The sequence below is a fragment of the Ranitomeya variabilis genome, chromosome 7, assembly GCF_051348905.1.
Source record: "Ranitomeya variabilis isolate aRanVar5 chromosome 7, aRanVar5.hap1, whole genome shotgun sequence".
Classification (NCBI taxonomy): domain Eukaryota; kingdom Metazoa; phylum Chordata; class Amphibia; order Anura; family Dendrobatidae; genus Ranitomeya; species Ranitomeya variabilis.
In genome coordinates this window covers 206,724,129-206,746,448 of record NC_135238.1, presented here as the reverse complement: position 1 = coordinate 206,746,448, position 22,320 = coordinate 206,724,129, and the positions used below count along the sequence as shown (strand labels likewise).

The following is a 22,320-nucleotide window of genomic DNA, read 5'->3' as shown; positions in this document are numbered from 1 at the left end:
ATATGGGGCACCGCCGCATTTGGGAGAAATTGCGCAATAAATTATGGGGGTCTAGTTTCACCTATTAACTCTTGCGTACCTGACAAATTTGCAACAAGTACAAAAATTAAATTTTTACCACCAAAATGTCATATTTTCACGTCTCAATGTTATAACATTCTGGGAGGCACCTATGGGTTAAAAATATTCACTGCACCCCTACATGAATTTCTTAGGCAGTGAAACTTCCAATATGAGGTCACCTGGGGTGGGGGGGTTGCTGTTCTGGCACCTCAGGGGCTCAGCTAATTGAGCCCACAATCTATTCAAACGACATCTGCATTATAAAAGCCAAGTAACGCTCCTTCCTATGCTATGCTTGCGCCGAAACAGTAGTGTACAACCACATATGGCAAACTGCCACATTCGGGAGAAATTGCATAACAAATTGTGTGTTCCAATTTCTTCCATTACCCCTAGTGTAAATTATAGAAGTTTTTAAACAGATATGCGGTATCTTCAGGAGAAATTGCGGAACAGACTATGGTGGTCCGTTTTCACCTATTACCCATTGTGAAAATTACAAATTTCGGGCTAAAACAACATTTTTGTGAGAAAATGAAAATGTTCAGCATGATGTCCTAATGTTATCAAATTCTGTGTAGTACCTTTGGGATCAAAATGGTCACTATATCCCTGGATAAAATCCTTGAGGGGTGTAGTTTCCAAAATGGTGTCACTGTTTAGGCACATTAGGGGCTCTCCAAACGCGACACAACTTCCCCTGACCATTCCATCAAAGTCTGCGTTCCAAATTGTCACTACTTCCTTTCCTAGCCCTGTTGTGCACCCAAACAGTAGTTTTTCCCCACATATGGGGTATCTGCATACTCAGTAGAAATTGCACAACAAATTTTGGGATCCATTTTCTCCTGTTACCCTTGTGAAACTAAAAAATTTGGAGCTAAAAGTACATTTTTGTGGGAAAAAAATAGATATTTTTTATTCTCTTGACTCTATGTTATAAACTTCTGTGAAGCATCAGGGGGAGGGGGCAGTTCAAGGTATTCACCACAAATCTAGATACATTCCTTGATGGGTCTAGTTGTGGGGGTTTCTACTGTTTAGGCATATCACGTGGCATACACTCTCAATTCCAGCCATTTTTGCGTTCAAAAAGTAAAACGGAGCACCTTCCCTTCCAAGTCCTGCAGTTTTCCCCCACATATGGGGTATCGGCACACTCAGGAGAAATTGCCAAAAAAATCTTGGGGTTAATTTTCTCCTGTTACCTTTGTGAAAATAAAAAAATTGGGGCTACATTTACATTCTCCCAACAGCAACTTAGAGATCTCTCCACAGGAGTTCAATGGGATTTAGATCCAGACTCATTACAGGCCACTTCAGAACTCTCCAGAGCTTTCTTTCCATCCATTTCTGGGCGCTTCTTGAAGCATATTTGGGGTCATTGTCCTGCTAGAAGACCCATGACCTAGGACACAAACCCAGCTTTCTGACACTGGGCACTAAATTGCGACCCAAAATCCGTTGGCAATCTTCAGATTTCATGATGAGTTGCACACAGTCATGGCACCCAGTGCTAGAGGAAGCAGGACAACCCCAAAACATCTTTGAGCCACTATATTTGACTGTACGTACTATGTTGTTTTCTATGTAAGCCTTATTCCATTTTTGGTAAACAGCAGAATAATAATTTAATAATAATTTTATTTCTATAGCGCCAACATATTTCGCAGCGCTTTACATTTTAGAGGGACTTGTACGGACAATAATGATTGATGTGCTTTACCAAAAAGCTCTATCTTGCTCTCACCTGACACTTTCTCAGAAGGATTTTGGCTTACTCACGTACATTTTGGCAAACTGCAGTCTAGCTTTTTATGACTCTGTGTCAGCAGTGGGATCATCCTGGGTCTCCTGCCATAGTGTGTACTTTCATTCAAATGTGGACAGATAGTTTGCACTGACACTGATGCGCCCTGAGCCTGCAGGACAGCTTTAATTTCTTTGGAACTTGATTGATGCTGCTTACTACCATCTGGAATATCCTGCCTTGCAAAATTTCAGCAATTTTTCTCTGCTGTCCACATCCAAGGAGATTAACTACAGTGCCATGGGTTGAAAACTTCTTGATTATGTTGGACAAAGGAACATCATCTCAGCAATTTTGGTTCTCTAGTCCTCAGATAGTTATTCCTTTTTCTGTTCTCCATGCTTAGTGTGGCACACACAGACACACAATGCAAAGATTGAGTCAACTTCTCCACTTTTAATCTGGTTCAAGGTGTGACTTTCATATTGCCCACACCTGTTGCTTGCTACTGGTGAGTTTGAACAAGCATCAAATGCTTGAAACAAAGTTGTTTACCCACAATTTTGGAAAGGTACCAACAATTTTGACCAGCCCATTTTGGGGGTTTTGTGTGAAATTATGTCCAATTTGCCTTTTTTAATCTTTTTGTTGTTCCAATACTCCCAGAGGGAGTAAACATGTGCATAACAAAACATATGCAATTTTAACTATTTTCTGGGAGAAATATTTCATTTTCTGCAACAATTTCAAGGGTGCCAACACTTTTAGCCATGACTGTACATATGTAGCCCATTCATTCTGCAAAAATATGCCTCATTTTATGATATCTCTGTTTGACTCTACTTATGGCAGAACCTTACCACATCCAGTTTCATCAGCATTGTCATCACAGTCATCGTCCCCATCACAAAGCCAACTCTGGTGTATACAGCGACCACTTGGGCAAGTGAAATAATCTCCTTTACAGGTTGGGTAGCCTAGGGTAAAAAAATATAAGCATTTTGTTGTTAGAAGACAAAAAAGTCAGTAGGGGTTCAACTGTTGGGACAAGTTATCACCTTATCACCTATCCACAGGATAATTAATTGAATGTTGAGGGTCCAACAGCTAGAACCTACATCGATCAGCTGAGCAGGAAATTGTTATCCCCAATGGGGCACATTTATCCTTAGAATGGTGCAGCAGTGGGCAAACCTGACTTCATGTCTATTCATTCTATATTGGATTGCAACCATCTGCAGCCCTGACTTCTTGTGGATTACTTGTACTTCCGATGGAGTGGACAATGATGCCAGCATTGATTGGGCGCCAGGTCCATGTGATGTAACAACCTCACGTGAGCCCTGGAAATGCGAATGTTGCCACCTTTGGAGCATCATCGGCACGGGATGTGAGTATAGGTGTTTTTATTTTAACAGGAGCAAACATTCAGATTGAGAAGGTGTTGTCTGAGTAGTGGAAAGCCCGTTCAATGAAGCATGTGCACTGTCACTCCATTCTAACAGGGGTAAAAGTGGCCCAATCTGTGGATCTGTGCAGGTCCCAGAGGTCGGACCCCCCTGATCAATAAGTTATCACCTATCCTATGAATACATAACTCATTTTCAGTGAAGAACCTCTTTAATCTCCAAACAATTCCTGGTAGCCTACTAACTTGACTATAAAGTTGATGTGTACAAAAGAGTTTAAGTTAAAGAGTTTATCCCACAAAAAATGTTGAACATGTAAAAAATTATTTTGCCATTTTAATCTATTAAGAATACTTTTGGTGGTTTGAAATAACTAAAGATTCATTTACAGAGCAAGATTATTTTGCACGAGTGTACCTGGAAATGCTCTGTTATGATAATCATGCATTCCTAATCAGGATGCTGATTACTGAATGAACAAGCAAAAAGCTTGTTCATCTAGTGATATAATCTTTTGTAGAGATGGGCGAACCTGAACAGTAAAGTTCGGGGTCCATACCGAACACCTACCGTTCGGGCACGGACCACAAACACGGACTTCTCCAGGAAGTCTGTGTTACTGTTCGGGTGTGGCACCCCAAACATCTGGTGTTTCACACGCTGTCATCAGTGTGTCATGACAGCGCGAGAAACACCGGCAGCTCTGATCAGCAGTAAGATCATTTTTATTTTTGCTTTTTTAACAGGAGACCAGGGCTTCAATGGAATAGGCATCAGGTGAGTATTATTGTTGCTTGTTATTTTTTTACTGGGGGCGAGGGTTTCAATAGAATGAATGTAAGGTGAGTATAACTTAATTTTTTGGTGTGTATTTTTATTTCAAATAAAAGACTTTATTCTGGCTGTGTGTTTATTTCAAAACTTACTGTAGGGTTAGTAATGGAGAGGCGTCTTTTAGATTTTCGGTAAAATCTTGATAGGAAACATGATGACGATATCTACTGCCTGGGACCTCCAGGGGCAAAAATATCCTTTAAAGGGAATCTGTCACCTCATTTTTCGCATATAAGCTGGGGCCACAGCCATTAGGGGCTTATCTACAGCATTCTGTAATATATAACATTTAATAGCTCTGTTCCTCTTTCTCTGTATACCGCACCCCTGAAGCCATACGCTAACTGTAACGGGTGTCCAATCGACCTGTATAAACGATTGGTGGTGGCAGCTAGTAGCTCTTTTTGTTATTGCGGATCTGGCTGTGACCATAGCAGGGTGTGTATATATATATATATATATATATATTGCATACCTTGGAATTGGAGATGTATATACCATACACTCACTGTGAGTTCTCCAATAACTGACCTAGTAGTGGAAGCAGCAGTGGCCTCATCCGTCAATCGTCAGTCACTTGGGTAATTGCCTTCACTATTGGAAGTAGCGGAGTTGCATCCATTAACAAACTGGTGGCAATGGTGAGATCTGGGTGATCTCTTCGCTGTCATCTGTGACAAAGTAGTAACAGTGGTGGGATGTGCTTAACCCCCCGGCTGTTATTCGTGGCATTTTGATTCCCCATTTGCTGTTAAATGCACAGAGCTCTGATTTTTGGTGCCCAAAGACTCCGATCAGAGTACTGTCTCTACAGAGGTGCAACATTTTTATTGGGTCCCAGACAAGGAGAGTCAGTGGTTCTGTGAGTGCTGTCATGTCTGACTGTGCTGTACAAGGGCTTCAGAAAGGAACAATAGCACATGTCTGCCAGCCCCAGACACTCTGGGAGTGATTAATGAGTGCAAGGGTTTGGTGAATCTGAAAAAAGCAGACACCAAGCAACGTCTCCAGATAATAAGACAGAATTTTGAAAGACTTTAAGGTACAAAGAGTCTGCAATGCAAGCTTACTCGCAGAGCAAATAAGTGATTCTGGTTGGACTCAGTTATATGGAAACGAGAAGGAATATCCTGAGCAGTGGACGTGCTCTAACTCTGTAATCCACGGTACTCGCTGGCAAACTTCCATTGGCATGCACTGATCTTGGGGGAAGGAAAGATGCCCCCCATCCCCACAGAAGAAGATCAGTGCGCACAGTTGCATATAAGATAATCTATATACTGTAGACTTTTTTAGTTTGGTTGGGGAGATATAGATTATAGCTAAAGATTAACATTACTGCAATTCTTTTCATCACTTCCATCTCCGCAGTCATCATCGTGGTCACAGATGAAATCCCGAGGGATACAGTCACCGTTTGCACACTGAAATTGGTTGGTTAAACAACTTTGGGCTGTAAAGAAAAGACAAGAAACTGACAATGTAACTAGATGAATGGACCATTACTATAAGGTGCATGTGCAGTGCATTGCTCCACGTCTTATTATTACAAACTCAGGCTTCCATATCTTACCGTAGAAATAACACATCTAGGAGAGAGTTGCTAATATAAAGCAGGCGGTAAAAATATTTTATTTCTACTCATTCAATCACATGGTTGTGTTTTACAGATGTGCATTACATGATTTTTTAAAGGGTAGTCCACTGCTTTGATAATGATTACTTTTTTTTAGGCCAGGGTCTCATGTGAGAGAATCGGGTCAATTATGCAAATCAGTTTAATCAGAGTGTGATCATAGTGTGATCCGATTCTCTCGGATGAGAAGATAGAGAAAACAATTTTTTTTACCCATCATCTCCATTCTGTCACTTTCGGGAAATTGAACTGCACTCAGATGTCATCCAAGTGAAGTCCGGTGTTTTCCACGCACTCATTGACTTGCACTAGATTACGAAGTTGAATCTTCTCTGATATTGTCCAATTGTGCAAAAACCATGGCAAACAGAATAAGGGGATTCACTTATACTAGACTGATCACAGCAAATGCCTGACTGGTTGCTGCGAGATACAACACAACTATTCATAGGTTTTACGATAGATAGAGAGATAGATAGATAGATAGATAGATAGATAGATAGATAGATAGATAGATAGATGGATGGATAGATATGAATTGATAGATAGATAGATAGATAGATAGATAGATAGATAGATAGATAGATAATAGATAGAGAGAGAAAGATAGATATGAATAAATAGATAGATCGATAGATAGATAGATAGATAGATATGAATAGATAGATAGATAAATAGATAAAGGATAGATAGATAGATAGATAGACAGACAGACAGACAGACAGACAGACAGATAGATAGATAGATAGATAGATAGATAGATAGATAGATAGATAATAGAAAGGATAGATAGATAGATAGATAGATAGATAGATAGATAGATAGATAGATAGATAGATAGATAATAGATAGATATGAATTGCTAGATAGACAGATAATAGATAGCTATGAATATATAGATAGATAACATAGATAGATAGATAGATAGATAGATAGATAGATAGATAGATAACATAGATAGATAGATAGATAGATAGATAGATAGATAGATATGAATAGATAGATGGATAGATAGATATGAATAGATAGATAAATAGATAAAGGATAGATGGACAGATAGATAAATAGAAAGATAGTTTGCAATATATCTTCCCTCCTGAATATTCCATGATCAACTGTGATTGGTATTATTAAAACATGGAAGTGATTAGGAACCTATGCACATCAGACACAACATAGTAGACCACCGAGTGCTGAGCAGCAGGGTGCATAAAAAGCTAAACATCCTTTGGTATTAATATCAGCACAAAACCGTGCCACCACTGGGCGCTTCATGGCCAAGCAGCTGCACACAAGCCTTACATCACCAAGCACGATGCCAAGTGTCAGATGGAGTGGTGCAAAACCACCACTGGACTCTGGAGCAGTGGAAACGTGTTCTGCGCCCTTCTCTTTCTGGCATCTGATGGAGGAGTCTGGGTTTGATGCCTGACTACCTTGTGCTGACTATAATGTTTGGTGGAATAGGGATAATGCTGTGGACTTGTTGTTCTGAGGTTAACCCTGACCCCTCTGTTCGAATGAAGATACATTTTAATCCTTCATCATTTGGACAATTGTAGCTTCCAACCTTGTGGGAAGGTCCTTTTCTGTTCCCTGTGATTGTTCCCAGTGCACTAAGCAATGTATATAAAAACATGGTTGGGAGTTTTGGTGGAACAATATGAGCCGGGACCTCAACCCCATTGAACACATTTTGACATAAACTAGAACTGAGATTGTGATCCCGGCCATCTCCTCCAACATCAGTGTCTGACCTCACAAATGTTTTTCTGAATTAATGGGCAAACAATCTCAGATACATACAAAGTCTTGTAGAAAACCTTCTCGGAAGAGTGGAAGATTGTATGGCTACAAAGAGATCATCTGTAGATTAATGTCCATGGATTTAGAATGGGAAGCCATAAAAGTTCTTGTAAAAGTAATGAGTAGGTGTCCCAATACTTTAGTCTAAGACAGATAGGGATAGTCTGTCCAATAATGATATGTGATACCATACAGTCTGATCACTTACTGCAGTTGGCCTCATCGGAAGCGTCGCGGCAGTTGACGAACCCATCGCATCTCTGACTTGTATTGAAGCAGGCTCCACTGGCACAGGAAAGCTGACTGCACACAGGGTATTCTGAAAGTGTAAAGTGGCAGGGGTTTCCAATGAGCACAGGTAAGAAGTCAGCGCATCGTTACTTTTATTTCTGAACGTTCACCAGCTTAAATGCGGTGCTGAAGAAGGATGTTATCAATACCATGGATGGCAAGAACAACAAACAAATCAATCTTAGAACAAATAAAGCCAGAAGCAAGAATCGCCAGACTATGAATTTCCTACTTTGGACACATCGTACAAAGAGAACGATCAACGGAGAAGGACATCATGGTCAGAAGAATAGAAGGAACAAGGCGAAGAGGAAGACCAGAAACCCGATGGCTTGACACAATCAATATAATGGTGGGGAAGACCCCGGTGGACCTATCTAGGCTAGCACAAGATCAATCTTCCTATAATCCATCAAGTTGACATGGCTCGAGATTGAGTCAAAGGCCATAAAGTATATAAATTAATAAATATCTTCTAGTTGAGGAGCTAATTGGGAATTTCTTGCGATCTCCTGGCAAAACTGGTAACATATTGAGCAGTTAAATATAGAATGACATTTAATAACTTTCATTTAGGGTCATCTTTAAAGAAGAGCTATCAATAGATTTCACAATTATTAAAAAATATCTCTTAGACCTGATGAGGCTGGAGTAATTACTTGAAAATACAGGTCAAAATGACTATGCAATGGCTGGTACAAATTGCTATTAAGATGAGCATGTTAATGCAATGTATTGGACAGGAAAACTTTGAAAAAGGATGATACAGCCATCCTGATATGGATTTTCAAAGTGTGTACACCGGCCTCAGCAGGTCTGATAGATCTACTTAATAATGGATGCAGTTTATATTCTGAAATCTGGTGACAGATATATTTTATTTGCTGTTCTCATAAGTTAAAATGAGCAAGAAAACTTTTTAAAATTTCTGTCTGTGTTAAAGGGGTATTCCCACCTTGGTAAATGATGGCAACCTTTGAGAACCCTACCAATCCTTAAAATGAAGTGGCTGCAGCGGTGAATCAGCGCGGCATCCCCTCCACAGGTTTTTTTTTTGTATTTACAGCCACCATGTGCAGAACAACTCCATTTAAGTCAATCAGAATGGATGCAGTTACCCGCATAGCCAGGACCAATGCATGTGGCAAACCTGGAAGTGGTAGCAGCATTGCCACCCTTCATTCTCACGATCGGTGGGGTCGGATCCCAAGACAATGATAAATGATTGCACATTCCAGGTAAGGATACCCCATTAAATGTAACAGGACCTCCATCCATTAGCCAGTGCAGGGAATCTTTACAAGTCCATGCATTGCACACACAATTCATTGATCCCAATAGATACCATGTGATGCTTCATTCATGGTCCTGCAGGTAAATTAATTACTTGCTGACAGATTCCCCCAGAGATTACAGCTGATGATGGAGATTCCAACATCAGGACCTATGCGATCTGTCTTTTTTTAAGGAAACCTTTTAAGAAAAAGGATTAAGTAATAGCAGACAAGCCCTTAATTTACACCATGGATTTTCAGAGGCACGAATGGAAGATTAGGTAAAATGATCCATGATTTAAGGGTCAAGGGTGAAAACATGATATTCAGCAACTAAACCACCACAGGCTACATTGAATCGTGTAATTAACATTTCTGGATAGAGTGTATTTAGCTTTCATGAAATGGATTTGCATCAGAAAGTTCCCATTAGATCACGCGTGTTGCCCATGCCTCCATATTACTGAGTCTTGCAGTGTGGAGAGTTATATTCTATATTTCCTAGGGGCAAAGACCTATGTAAATGCCCCATGTACATTATATAGCTGTCAGCTGGACAGATATCTCTCCTAACTCCCACTCCCAGGAACGCTCGGCCGAGCGCTCCTTTTGTTCTGTATGACAGCACCGTTGTCCAACTCCATGGGTAGAGACTTATCTCCTGGAGAACAAAAGGATCAGGTGTTGGAAATCCAGCAATACAGACCCTTCTCTTCCCCCGATATCATCTTTTGGGGGAGAGTTCGGAGGTCCCCCATACATATTAGACTGTGGGACAACCCGGCAGGGTTTGACCAACTTTAATCTAATGTGTATAGATGCCTTGAATGGGTTGTCCGGCCTTGGGCTACAAGTGTACAGTCACTCTTTTTGACTCCGGTGCCAGGAGCCGCGAATGACCACAAGTATGTTATTTGCATATATGAGGTCACATGCCAACTTGTTGTACATGGCCTTGCTCAATGCAAGTGTATTGAGTAAAAGCCAGACAGTCTAGTTGTGGCTGGAAGTGTGCAAATCGCATACTTGCCGTCACATGACCAACCGCTCCCGGGGCCAGCACCGGAAAATCCTCATAGCATTTAGTGCACACGATGTGAGGATTCACAAGTCTGAAGTCACATAGAATAACTGCAGACTTGTAGTTTAAGGCCGGACAACACCTTTATTACTGCATGCAATGGACTCCAAAGGTGCATATGAAATCATAGCTGTGAGACCACGTAGTAATGGTCCATGGCTATTACCACTAATACTGAAGGCAGCCCAACCGATCTAAACTTTTTTTATTTGTTCGATTTCACATGTCTGTTACTAACGATATACTGTAAGTACAGCCTCATTTATGCCTATGGAGCTGTTCAGTTTGGGTCTAGAAACTTGTAGCCGGTTCAGATATCGCAGTCGGATGCATGAAAATTATTATAATTATTATTATTTTGTAAATTGCAAATTCCCCAAATTAGAGTATTGTAATAATGGCATTTTCCAAATTATCACTATTATTACTTTTTATGCAACAGGTATTAGAAAAACCGGGTGTATAAAATCTAATAATAGGGATAATTTGGAAAATATCATTATTGCAATATTCTAATTTTGGGAATTTGCGATTTCCAAAATTATAATAATACCGGGTGCATAAAAACTAATAACAGTGATAATTTGGAAAATACCATTTTTACAATACTCAAATTTTGGGAATTTGCAATTAATTACCAAAATAATAATAATAATAATAATAATAATACCGGGTACATAATAACTAATAATAGTGATAATTTGGAAAATACCATTATTGCAATAATCTAATTTTGGGAATTTGCGATTTGCAAAATAATAATAATACTGGGTGCATAAAAACTAATAATAGTGATAATTTGGAAAACACCATTTTTACAATACTCAAATTTTGGGAATTTGCAATTACCAAAATAATAATAATAATAAGAAGAAGAATACCGTGTGCATAAAAGCTAATAATAGTGATAATTTAGAAAATACAATAGTTACAATACTCTAGTTTTGGGAATTTGCAAAATAATAATAATACCGAGTGTATAATAACTAATAGTGATAATTTGGAAAATGCAAAAATTACAATACTCTAGTTTTGGGAATTTGCAATTTGCAAAATAATAATAATAATGGGTGCATAAAAATTAATAATAGTGAGTGATAATTGGGAAAATTCCATTATTACAATACTATAGTTTTGGGAATTTGCAATTTGCAAAATAATAATACTGCCACCTATCCCGGCCCAGACATTCTTACCCCCTATAGATCAGTTTCTATACATTTTGCATTCCTCCTCTGTCATTGCAAACAGTGAAATGTAAGGAATGTTATTATCACTCGGAGCCTCCAATGGTCATTTCCAATAAAACAGCAGCACACTGTTTGATGAATAAGACACTTCATCTGCTCTAATTAAATGGGCAATGGCTACAACATTGCTCAGATGTTTATCTGCGTCTGCATGGGTAGTTTTTCCTTCCCACTAATCCCATTAGCCGCAAAGTGGACTGTGCTTTAAAAAAAACCTTGTCCCATTTTATGACATGTCCAGGAGCCGAGTTACTTAATATTGGGGAATTTTTCAGTTGACTGGCCTCTTAAATAATGTCCCACAGTGAGAGGCGAACTGAGTTCTTATCTCTGTGCAACTTGGATCTGTTTGCTGAACTATCCAAGACATGATCAGGAGGCCAAGAATAGTGAGTCCTGCTCCTTGGGGATCTCTTTACTTTAAAGCACCAGTAGGACATTTGGAGCAAAAATAAAAAATCTCCTTGACTTACTTGGGGATGGTTTCCTCTACTTAATTGAAACCCTTTGAAGTTAATCCAACAGATACAGGTTGTTTTTTTTCTCTTCTGTTTTCTACAAAGTGATTTAGAGGGAGAACTTAGTGCTGAATTCAGTAATAGGAGTCTGTACAAGATCCTCAGCTTGAACCTGATACATATCTTCTTTCCGAAGGACGTTGCTAAGGCAATGTTTTGTATATACACGTTTTAAGGAAAGGAGAAGAACAAGGTTTTTTTTTTCTAATTTACAACATTTAATATATTGAATTACTATATATTTTTGTAATAAAGGAAACCTATTAAACCTATTAAATAGGACCTGCTAATTGCCATGAATTTGTAATTTTCTTTTATTACCTGGAATAAACGCTGCTGTTTTCCTGCAGATGGTGTAGTATGGGCAGCCTTTTCTCTGTATGTAAATCTAGACTTGTTATCCAAGTTGGCATAGCCCTCAATTCATATTTATGAGGACCACACCCACTTGACTAACAAGACTAGATTTATACAAGATAGCAGAGTTTAGGTTAAAAAAAAAAAATCATATTAATGACAAGTGACAGGTCCGCTTTATAAAAGACTCATGTAAGGCCGGGGTCACACAAACATAAGATAATTGGGATGATTATTCTAATCACACTGTGATGAGAGTTCGATCAGACTCTCATCACAGTGTGATCTGATTCACTCGGATAAGGAGACGATGGAAAAGTCTGTGAAAAGCAGACTGCACTCAGATGTCATCCAAGTGCAGTCCGATGTTTTCTACGGAATAATTGACTTGCATGGCCAAATGCGACCAGATAATCGGATCCATCTAGGCGTGCTGCGACTCTTTCCGTGGACAGACTCATTATGGGGGCCTGGTACTTGTTGGTTGGAGCAGGCGGATAAGAAAAGGAGGGTACTAGAAGAGTGTGGGGGGGAGTGTGCATGTGGACACTACATTACAGTCTATGTAGGGTTTTTTACTTGGATAAGTCATACAGAAACAGTGGAGCATGCGCAGGCTTGGACAGGACCACCGGAGAAAGGAGAATCCTCCGGTAGGCCCCTATGAAGTAGAGCTGATGAGCAATGAATGATATTACACTTGATTCCCTTTTTGCAGAAAAAGACATCATGTAAATATTAACTAAACAAGATAGCTAAATTAATATTGCATAGAAGCAAAAGAAAATGTGCGTACTAGGCTCAAGTCAATTTTGCATGTAGCTGAAGAGTGGGCCCCAAGAATCAATGCTATTGTTGGGCCTTTGTCAACCTAGTTTGACGCTGAGCTAAGCATGCCTACAACACTATTCCTGTAGACATTGTCGTTACTCTGGAGAATTCCATTTGCATGGTTTTCCACTCTTTAAGAACCACTCCTGGCTTTACCAAAAAACCTCCGTGTGGATGAGGGATCACCTGGAGGTCACACTGCCCTTTTCTTCCTTTTCTTGTGCAGCCTGCAAGCCTCAGAGCAGGTGGTTCATTTGGTAGCACAAAAGGGTGCAAAGTAGATCCACTCTTCCTATGTTTGATAAGTGATAGATTATATGCAAAAGATTTGATTATGTAGTGATAAAATCCCACTTACGGCAGTTGCGCTCATCGGATCCATCGGTGCAGTCCTTCATTCGATCACATTTGTAAGCCCCTGGTATACACTGTCCACCGCCGCATGTGAACTGCTGAGCAGAGCAAGTCCTCCCGGCTGAAAAATGAACCAGTTAATTGCACGCTGTTCTGAACGTGGCATTTATCATCCTCAAAGTATAAATTCTTTACGATACAATAAAAATTGAGAAAATGATCATGTAAGTAAAATGCCAATGTATGCAACATTTAACTAATTAGTTGGTCATTAGTGGTCATTATAAACGGCTAGTTTCTCACCAAACGATAGGGGATGGTGATGAATCTCATACATAGAATTGGATTTTTCCATAGGGATCCATGTACCTTTATGTATCTATGTTCTGCATTAAAATGGCGGTGACATTTGTAAAGTAAACAGCCCCCCACCCCTCGGCAAGGATAAGTGCTAAATATGTTAATATACATGCACAACTGACCTCCGAATAAGACATATGGTAAAAAGAAACAAAATCTGTAGAAAAGTAAACCGTCAGATATTATTGGAGAAACTTACGGCAGTGCTGTTCATCAGAGCCATCAATACAGTCTTCTTCATCATCACAGACCCAGGATCGAACAATGCATTCGCCATCCCCACACCGAAACTGGCTCGCTGTGCATGATCGTGCAGCTGATAGCACAGGGAAGAATTTTATTAAAAATTAGGTCACCCCCTAAAAAGGATATTATACCCTATATTGCCAAGCTGCCTCCAATTTTTAGTATTCATGATCCCCATTGCCCACTTTAATCATCTCCTTGGTGAGTCAGTCTTTCGGAAAATTGCACATACAATGGTAAGGATCACTTTATGACCTCAATGTGTCATATATGCTCCCTAGGTACGAATGATTTTGACTTCTAAAAGCATAAAAGACTATAGTTTTTCTTCACTATTGTCATATAGCATCACTTGTAGGCAGGACAAAATGGGCAAATGCCCAGAGACCACCAATACCAAGAGACATTCACCTCCCAGTTTCTTCCAACACTTCTCAATCAAATGAGCATTTGGACATAAGAGCAGGGGCTGTAATAAACGGAAGAGGGCCATTGTGCAAGAACAATGTACGGGCCCCTCTTTGTATCTGGGACAGAAGCTGCCTGCTGATTTTCAAGGGGGAAGTGGGCCCCCTTAGGTTTTTGGCCACTGTAGCACAGGTTACACTGACCCTGTGTAAGGAGGTGACGAGGACCCTCCTATGCTTTCCCCCTCCTTGGTCTACTAGCTGTGTGCGGTTCCCTAATGTTCATTAATGTCAATGTAATTTATGTGTATCATGTACTGTAATGCAAATGTACTATGTGTTGTGTATGGGACTAGGGCTAGCATAGGATATAAGGTAGTATAGAACAATAGTGGGGCTAGAATAGAGGGGGCATATTAGAGATAGAGAATATGAGTGTTAGTTTAGGTACAGGCAGCATATGGGTTTTCCAGGGGCAGGAGTTCAGAGTAGCGAAGTGCAAAGCAATAGAATATAGGGTAGAGACTTCCTGGTTAGGCAGCAGAGCCCAGGCAGCCTTGCCCAGGGCAGGGAGTAAGATGCAGCAGTGAGAGAGACAGTCTGCCAGCCATGGGGATAAAGGTGCTACAGCAGGAAGGGCCCCCAGGCTGAGAGTCGTGCAGTCAGCCATCAGATTAGACAGGACCGTTCCAAGAGGGATCCGGGGCCTACAACCGCTGCAGGTGAAGCTGAAACGACAAACCTGGCACCTTTTCCTACTGAAACCAGATGAGGGAATGGTAGGAAGCTGGTGGGACTGAAGGCACGGATGGGACAGAGATTGTCCAGAAGCGAGGAAGGGATTGCCAGAAAAGAGATAGAGTAGTCATGAAGAATAAAGCCTGTCTGGAAGGCAGGGAAAGCTTGAGAGATGCCACTCTGTGTACCTGTGCTGCAAATGTGATTGATATCATCCTGCCTAGTAAAGTTAAACCGTTGGAAAAGAACTCTGTCTCTGGAGTGGTTTGTGGAGCTCAAGAACACGGAGCCGGAGTGACAGAAGCCGAGGGGACTCTGACAGTAAATGTGAGTGTACTGTTGCGCATGCTGCAGCAGAAAGGACATTGTATTTCATCTGTAGGGCGCCAGGGTGTAGGAACACTACAGCCTGTTGCCACGACTACCACCCTGCCCGCCTTACACCTGCATAAGAGTATTTTGGCTTTATGCCACTCTGAGATTGTAAAGAGCCGTAACACAACTATCTGTATGAAGGCTATAGACTGTCGTACCTGATAAATAGGGCATGGCCTCTGCTCCAATACCAGACACTCAGTACTACCCTGGTTCTGTCATCCTCAGTTATTCTAAGGGCAGGTGCAGACGAACCTATTTTTGGTCAGAGCGTTAGCCTATGGGGCTGTGAACATGTCCAATTTTTTTCTCGGGAAAAAAAAAATCACAGCATGTCTGAGTTTGATCCAATATTCGGATAGTCCTCAGTCATCCACACCAATGAGTCCGAGGAAATCATCGGACTGCACTCGGATGTTTCCCTCCATTTTCTCCTCATCAATGAGATCACACTTTGATTTGAGTTTGATCAGAGTGTGATTGCATAATTGACCCGATTGAGAGCATCTACGCTCATCTGCACCTGCCCTAACTTGTCTCCATCACTGGTACTGCCCCCAAAATAGCTAGTATCACCCACTTTTGGGTGGAGATTATCTAAGCCTTTCTGCCCCTTTATGCTACAGAACCAGGGACTCTCCTTGGAAAATTGGACTAATCCATAGGTTAGATGATCAATAACAGTCAGGAGAGGTCTGATACCTGGCACTGCCATTGATCAGCTGTTTGAAGGTTCTGGTGTGGCTGAAAGTAAATGACCACGTCCGATAAAACACAACTCTGTGCTGTGGCCATTCTCGGGTAGTGTATCTCACGTCAATACATCACATAGGATATATTGACAATGTACTGTATACATCAGGGGGCAACAAGTCTATGTCACTGATCTATCACTGGCTGCCAATAGATTGGAGCCAGCGCAATATGATGAGACTCTGGCATCATGAGAAATGTAGTCTGCATTTGGGTAACCACCATATCAGAGGGGAAGAAGGCATTAAAATGGTAGATATCCCAGGCAGGGCACAAAACCAGAACAAGTATACATCGAAGCTATCCATAGGATAGATCGTCAATATCACATTGGTGGGGATCCACACCATTCGATGTACAGGTCCTTCTCAAAAAATTAGCATATAGTGTTAAATTTCATTATTTACCATAATGTAATGATTACAATTAAACTTTCATATATTATAGATTCATTATCCACCAACTGAAATTTGTCAGGTCTTTTATTGTTTTAATACTGATGATTTTGGCATACAACTCCTGATAACCCAAAAAACCTGTCTCAATAAATTAGCATATTTCACCCGTCCAATCAAATAAAAGTGTTTTTTAATAACAAACAAAAAAAACATCAAATAATAATGTTCAGTTATGCACTCAATACTTGGTCGGGAATCCTTTGGCAGAAATGACTGCTTCAATGCGGCGTGGCTTGGAGGCAATCAGCCTGTGACACTGCTGAGATGTTATGGAGGCCCAGGATGCTTCAATAGCGGCCTTAAGCTCATCCAGAGTGTTGGGTCTTGCGTCTCTCAACTTTCTCTTCACAATATCCCACAGATTCTCTATGGGGTTCAGGTCAGGAGAGTTGGCAGGCCAATTGAGCACAGTAATACCATGGTCAGTAAACCATTTACCAGTGGTTTTGGCACTGTGAGCAGGTGCCAGGTCGTGCTGAAAAATGAAATCTTCATCTCCATAAAGCATTTCAGCCGATGGAAGCATGAAGTGCTCCAAAATCTCCTGACCAACACCAGCAGCTGACATGGCACCCCACACCATCACTGACTGTGGGTACTTGACACTGGACTTCAGGCATTTTGGCATTTCCTTCTCCCCAGTCTTCCTCCAGACTCTGGCACCTTGATTTCCGAATGACATGCAAAATTTGCTTTCATCAGAAAAAAGTACTTGGGACCACTTAGCAACAGTCCAGTGCTGCTTCTCTGTAGCCCAGGTCAGGCGCTTCTGCCGCTGTTTATGGTTCAAAAGTGGCTTTACCTGGGGAATGCGGCACCTGTAGCCCATTTCCTGCACACGCCTGTGCACGGTGGCTCTGGATGTTTCCACACCAGACTCAGTCCACTGCTTCCTCAGGTTCCCCAAGGTCTGGAATCGGTCCTTCTCCACAATCTTCCTCAGGGTCCGGTCACCTCTTCTCGTTGTACAGCGTTTTCTGCCACATTGTTTCCTTCCAACAGACTTACCATTGAGGTGCCTTGATACAGCACTCTGGGAACAGCCTATTTGTTGAGAAATTTCTTTCTGGGTCTTACCCTCTTGCTTGAGGGTGTCAATGATGGCCTTCTTGACATCTGTCAGGTCGCTAGTCTTACCCATGATGGGGGTTTTGAGTAATGAACCAGGCAGGGAGTTTTTAAAAGCCTCAGGTATCTTTTGCATGTGTTTAGAGTTAATTAGTTGATTCAGAAGATTAGGCTAATAGGTCGTTTAGAGAACCTTTTCTTGATATGCTAATTTATTGAGACAGGTTTTTTGGGTTATCAGGAGTTGTAGGCCAAAATCATCAGTATTAAAACAATAAAAGACCTGACAAATTTCAGTTGGTGGATAATGAATCTATAATATATGAAAGTTTAATTGTAATCATTACATTATGGTAAATAATGAAATTTAACACTATATGCTAATTTTTTGAGAAGGACCTGTATATGTTGTATCATTACGAAACCGCACAGCTCTATAGACTGTGTAGTTGCTGTCCTTGGGTACTGCGGTTCCGCTCTCATTCACTTAGTAGTTTGATTCAACATTTGCAGTTTGTTTTAAGTCACTTTTTTTTATCTTGCGGTATTCTTCAAAACGGCCAAGATTTATGAAGTTTGCATAAAACTAAACCTGCTCTTTATTTTGGTCTTTAACCTTTTTTTGAGACTTTTTTATAAAAAAAAAAGAGTCCTATGTACCAATAAAATGTAGCAGAATTTGCACATAATTGCATGCGTACATAAAAATCACTCCAGGGGAAAACTGGAGCAACTTTGGAACAAATATTACGACTTTTTAAAAAAGTCATAATTAACGGGTCAGCTGAAAATATCTGGAAACTCAAAACACCCCTCACATGGCTGAACATTAAAAAAAAAAAAAAAAACAGGCAAACATATAAAATAGACTTTAAAATGGTGCAAATTAAAAGCACAAGACATCAACGAAAGACAGGCCAAAAAAACACACCAAAAACAGACAAAAAAAAATGCAATAATGAATCGGGCCCATGGTGTATGGAGCTGTTATTTCTCGACTATGCACTGTGAATGCAGGGAGAGCTGAAAACGGCGCAGTCAGGAAAGCACTCTTACGGATAAGTCATAAATACGTAAGTCCTAAAAAATGCAAAAATGCAAAGTGCTGCTTTAAGCAAATAATTATACACCCTTGGTTAGTAAAAACTGCATGGACTGTATGTTTTGAGGCTATCTGCAGCACCACTACTGCCAAGGAAGTGTGAACTTGGCCTGACACTGTCGCTTGTTTGTTCATTACAAGAATCTGTTCATTGTAAAGTACTAAGCAACTGTGAAAGCATGCCTTTGAAGGTATTAGAAATCAGCTCTGACATCCGGAATCTGTTCCCTGACCTTGCCCCATTATATATTTCCACTTTACAAAGTTTCTTTTTGACTTGCATAAGTATATACAAAGTACCGGTAATTCTTGGACAAATGCAACTTTTCTTAAAATCCCCCCTGAAATCAAAGAACCACTGGTAGAAATAAATCTACAGAAAGTTCTACTCTTCTGTCAGCTCTTTTTAGCTCCCTCATCTGCAGAGGTTGTTGTCAACAGACTTTCCCCAGCCCCGGCATGGCAAATATACAGATGCAAAGGACATAGCTAAGCAGATTTACATTTCGGGGGTCTGACAATGTAGGGTGGCAACAATCATTCCAACCAGCAGATTACACTTACGACAGCCGAATTCATCGGAGTTATCAGGGCAATCTGCAGATCCATCACACCTCCAGCCTAATGGAATACAGCGGCCACTGGAACAGCGAAAATCGCTCGACGTACATCCTAGAAGAGAGAAGCACAAAATAGTCACCTTCAATAATATCTCTAATTCCGTAGCAAAATGTATTCATATTGTAGAGACACTAAAAACGCAGTAATTTTGCACTCTATTTGCTGTATAACCAATGCAATCTATTACTCCCTAATATCAGACATGTCAGGTTGGAGAGAACCTGATTGTGGTGTTCCTTAAAAGGAATCTGTCATTAGGATCAACCCTCCTAAGCCGTCTATATGAACATGCAGATCACAGGAAGTTGAATAAAATGATACTTTGATATCTTTGATCAGAAGACTTGTTCCAGAGAAATCCACCTTTTTCTTAATATGTTAATGAGCTGTTCAGATCTATGGGCCGGACATAGATCTCCCAGAGAATCTGCCTCCAGAGCTTATTTTAAATGAAAGGAAGCATTACCACTATGAGACAAGTAATGACTGACAGTCTGCTCTCCTGATCTACATGTCTCACACTTGTAATGCCTCCTTTCATATAAAATAAGCTCTGGAGGCAGATTCTCATGGAGATCTTTGTTCGACCTATAGATCTTAACAGCTCTGGAGGCAGATTCTCATGGAGATCTATGTCCGACCTATAGATCTTAACAGTTCATTTATGTATTAAGAAAAATGTTGATTTTTCTGGCATAATAATTCTATGTCTAATGCCCAAATAGATGGCTTAGGAGGGGTCATCCTACTGACTGATGCTTTTACAAATGTTTTTTTCCAGCATTACATTTCTTTTTTTTGTATAAAAATAATAAAAAAAGACAATGATTGGCTGCAGCAGTCATATGCTCTGTGGTCATGACCTCAGCTTGTCAACAAAAAGTGGCAGTAGTGGAGAGGCAGTAGTGAGTTATACTAATTTTGTTACAGTGGGGAAGCCATTGCAGGAAATAAAGTAACTTTCAGCTGATTGAAATCTCTGCTCTTTCTATACTTGGTCGTCCTATTGCTATTTTTGTATGCACAGTCATACAGAGGAGACTGTCAATCACTAAGTAGGACCACCCTCTGGACTCCTATTCATAGAAAGAGCAGGAACACTATCTAATAAGCTCCAAGATATACCGAATCTTGTCTTCTGCTCTATAACATCTATATATAATGATCCCTACATTATCAACTTCATTTTCAGTTCTAAGACCCTTGATAAACAGTATACAGAATTATAAAAGAAGGTTATATGATTATGGCGTTCAGCCTCGAGGCCCTTTAACCGAATAATCTACTAAACTGAATGATCATATTATAATATTATTATTTGTGAGTTGTAATAATAGTTGTAGTTTCTGTGTAGGACTTCTTGCTCCAGAGGAACCGCAGTCATGGAAAGGACGAAGAAGGAGAAAAAATGACCAGCAGCTCAATTCATTAGGTAGCTTTCACTAAAATTTCCGTGTGATTTTGGTGTAAAGTAAAGCGTCTTGAAATGTTGAAATTGTTTTGTAAAAAATGTTGTGACTTTTGGCATTTCTACACGAGTCCCCTACTCAGCTCCAGTACCTTTGGGTGGAGTAAGGTGTGTTGAAGTTTGCAAAACAAATTTATAATTTATGTCACAAAGTGGCATAAATGACAAAAGACATGTACACTAGCACATGGCAGGAAGTGCCAAATTCATTAACAAGGCACAGGCACATTTTACTCCAACACTCCCTTCATTAAAGGAGTTATCCAGGACTATTTTACTTTTTTACTACGGGCCTAAGAACTACCCTGTTGTGCCCGGTGCTGATCTCTACCAGCACAGAGCAAGTCACAGAAAGCTCCTCCCGGGGATTCAGTGGCTTCCGCCAAAGTCACATCGGCAGAGCACTGGCTTCTCTTCCGCTCTGCTCCATTGACGGGGCGTGACTGCCAATGTCATGCTGATAGACAACTGGCTGTGCCTAAGGGCTGTCCCACACGTCCAGATAATTCCGGTACCGGAAACAATCGGTACCGGAATTATCCGTGTCCGTGTGCCCCTACGTTTCTGGTGTACATCAGTGTGGCACACTTGCGGCACACGTGTGCCGCCCGTGTGCCCACTGGGTACCACACGCACCGTGCTGGGTACCACAAGTACCAGCATCTGGTGCTGAATCCGCGATTCACATCTTCTGTGCAGCAGCGTTTGCTGCATAGAAGATATGAATAATAGTGTGGGAGGTGGAGCCACATATTCAGGACTCTAATCGGCGGTCCCACGTGACCGCATACAGTAGAAGGAGCGGCCAGACCAGGAAGCAGCGACAGCCAACGAGGGAAGCGGGTGAGTATTTTCAGAACAGCGGGGGGGCGCACAGGGGGTGGGAGGGCGGCGGACAGATAGATCTTTCTTTTAAACACTATTATTCATATCTTCTATGCAGCAAACGCTGCTGCACAGAAGATGTGAATCGCGGATTCAGCACCATGTGGGGGGGACAGCGCTTACTGTAGCGCTGTCTCCTGCACGCCACAGGGACTGCACACGGAGACCGTCCGTGTGCGGTCCGTGTTTTACACGGACCCATTGACTTTAATGGGTCCATGTAATACGTGCGCTCCCACGAACACTGACATGTCTCCGTGTTTGGCACACGGAGACACGGTCCACAAAAAATCAATGACATCTGCACAGATGCATTGATTTTAATGGGTCTACGTGTGTCAGTGGCTCCGGTACGTGAGGAAACTGTCACCTCACGTACCGGAGC

At 40.9% G+C, this 22,320-nt stretch overlaps 1 protein-coding gene across 3 annotated transcripts in view; it reads right to left on the bottom strand.

Annotated features, from left to right (window-relative positions):
* LRP2 (LDL receptor related protein 2) overlaps window positions 1–22,320 on the bottom strand; it is a 218,059-nt gene that overhangs the window by 148,866 nt on the left and 46,873 nt on the right. For all 3 annotated transcript variants that reach the window (XM_077272772.1, XM_077272773.1, XM_077272774.1), the window contains exons 2-7: window positions 19,526–19,633; window positions 14,014–14,130; window positions 13,459–13,575; window positions 7,707–7,817; window positions 5,396–5,509; window positions 2,674–2,790 (exon numbers count right to left, since the gene is read on the bottom strand). In XM_077272772.1, the coding sequence (XP_077128887.1) occupies window positions 2,674–2,790; window positions 5,396–5,509; window positions 7,707–7,817; window positions 13,459–13,575; window positions 14,014–14,130; window positions 19,526–19,633 (684 nt within the window). The remainder of the gene's footprint in view (window positions 1–2,673; window positions 2,791–5,395; window positions 5,510–7,706; window positions 7,818–13,458; window positions 13,576–14,013; window positions 14,131–19,525; window positions 19,634–22,320) is intronic.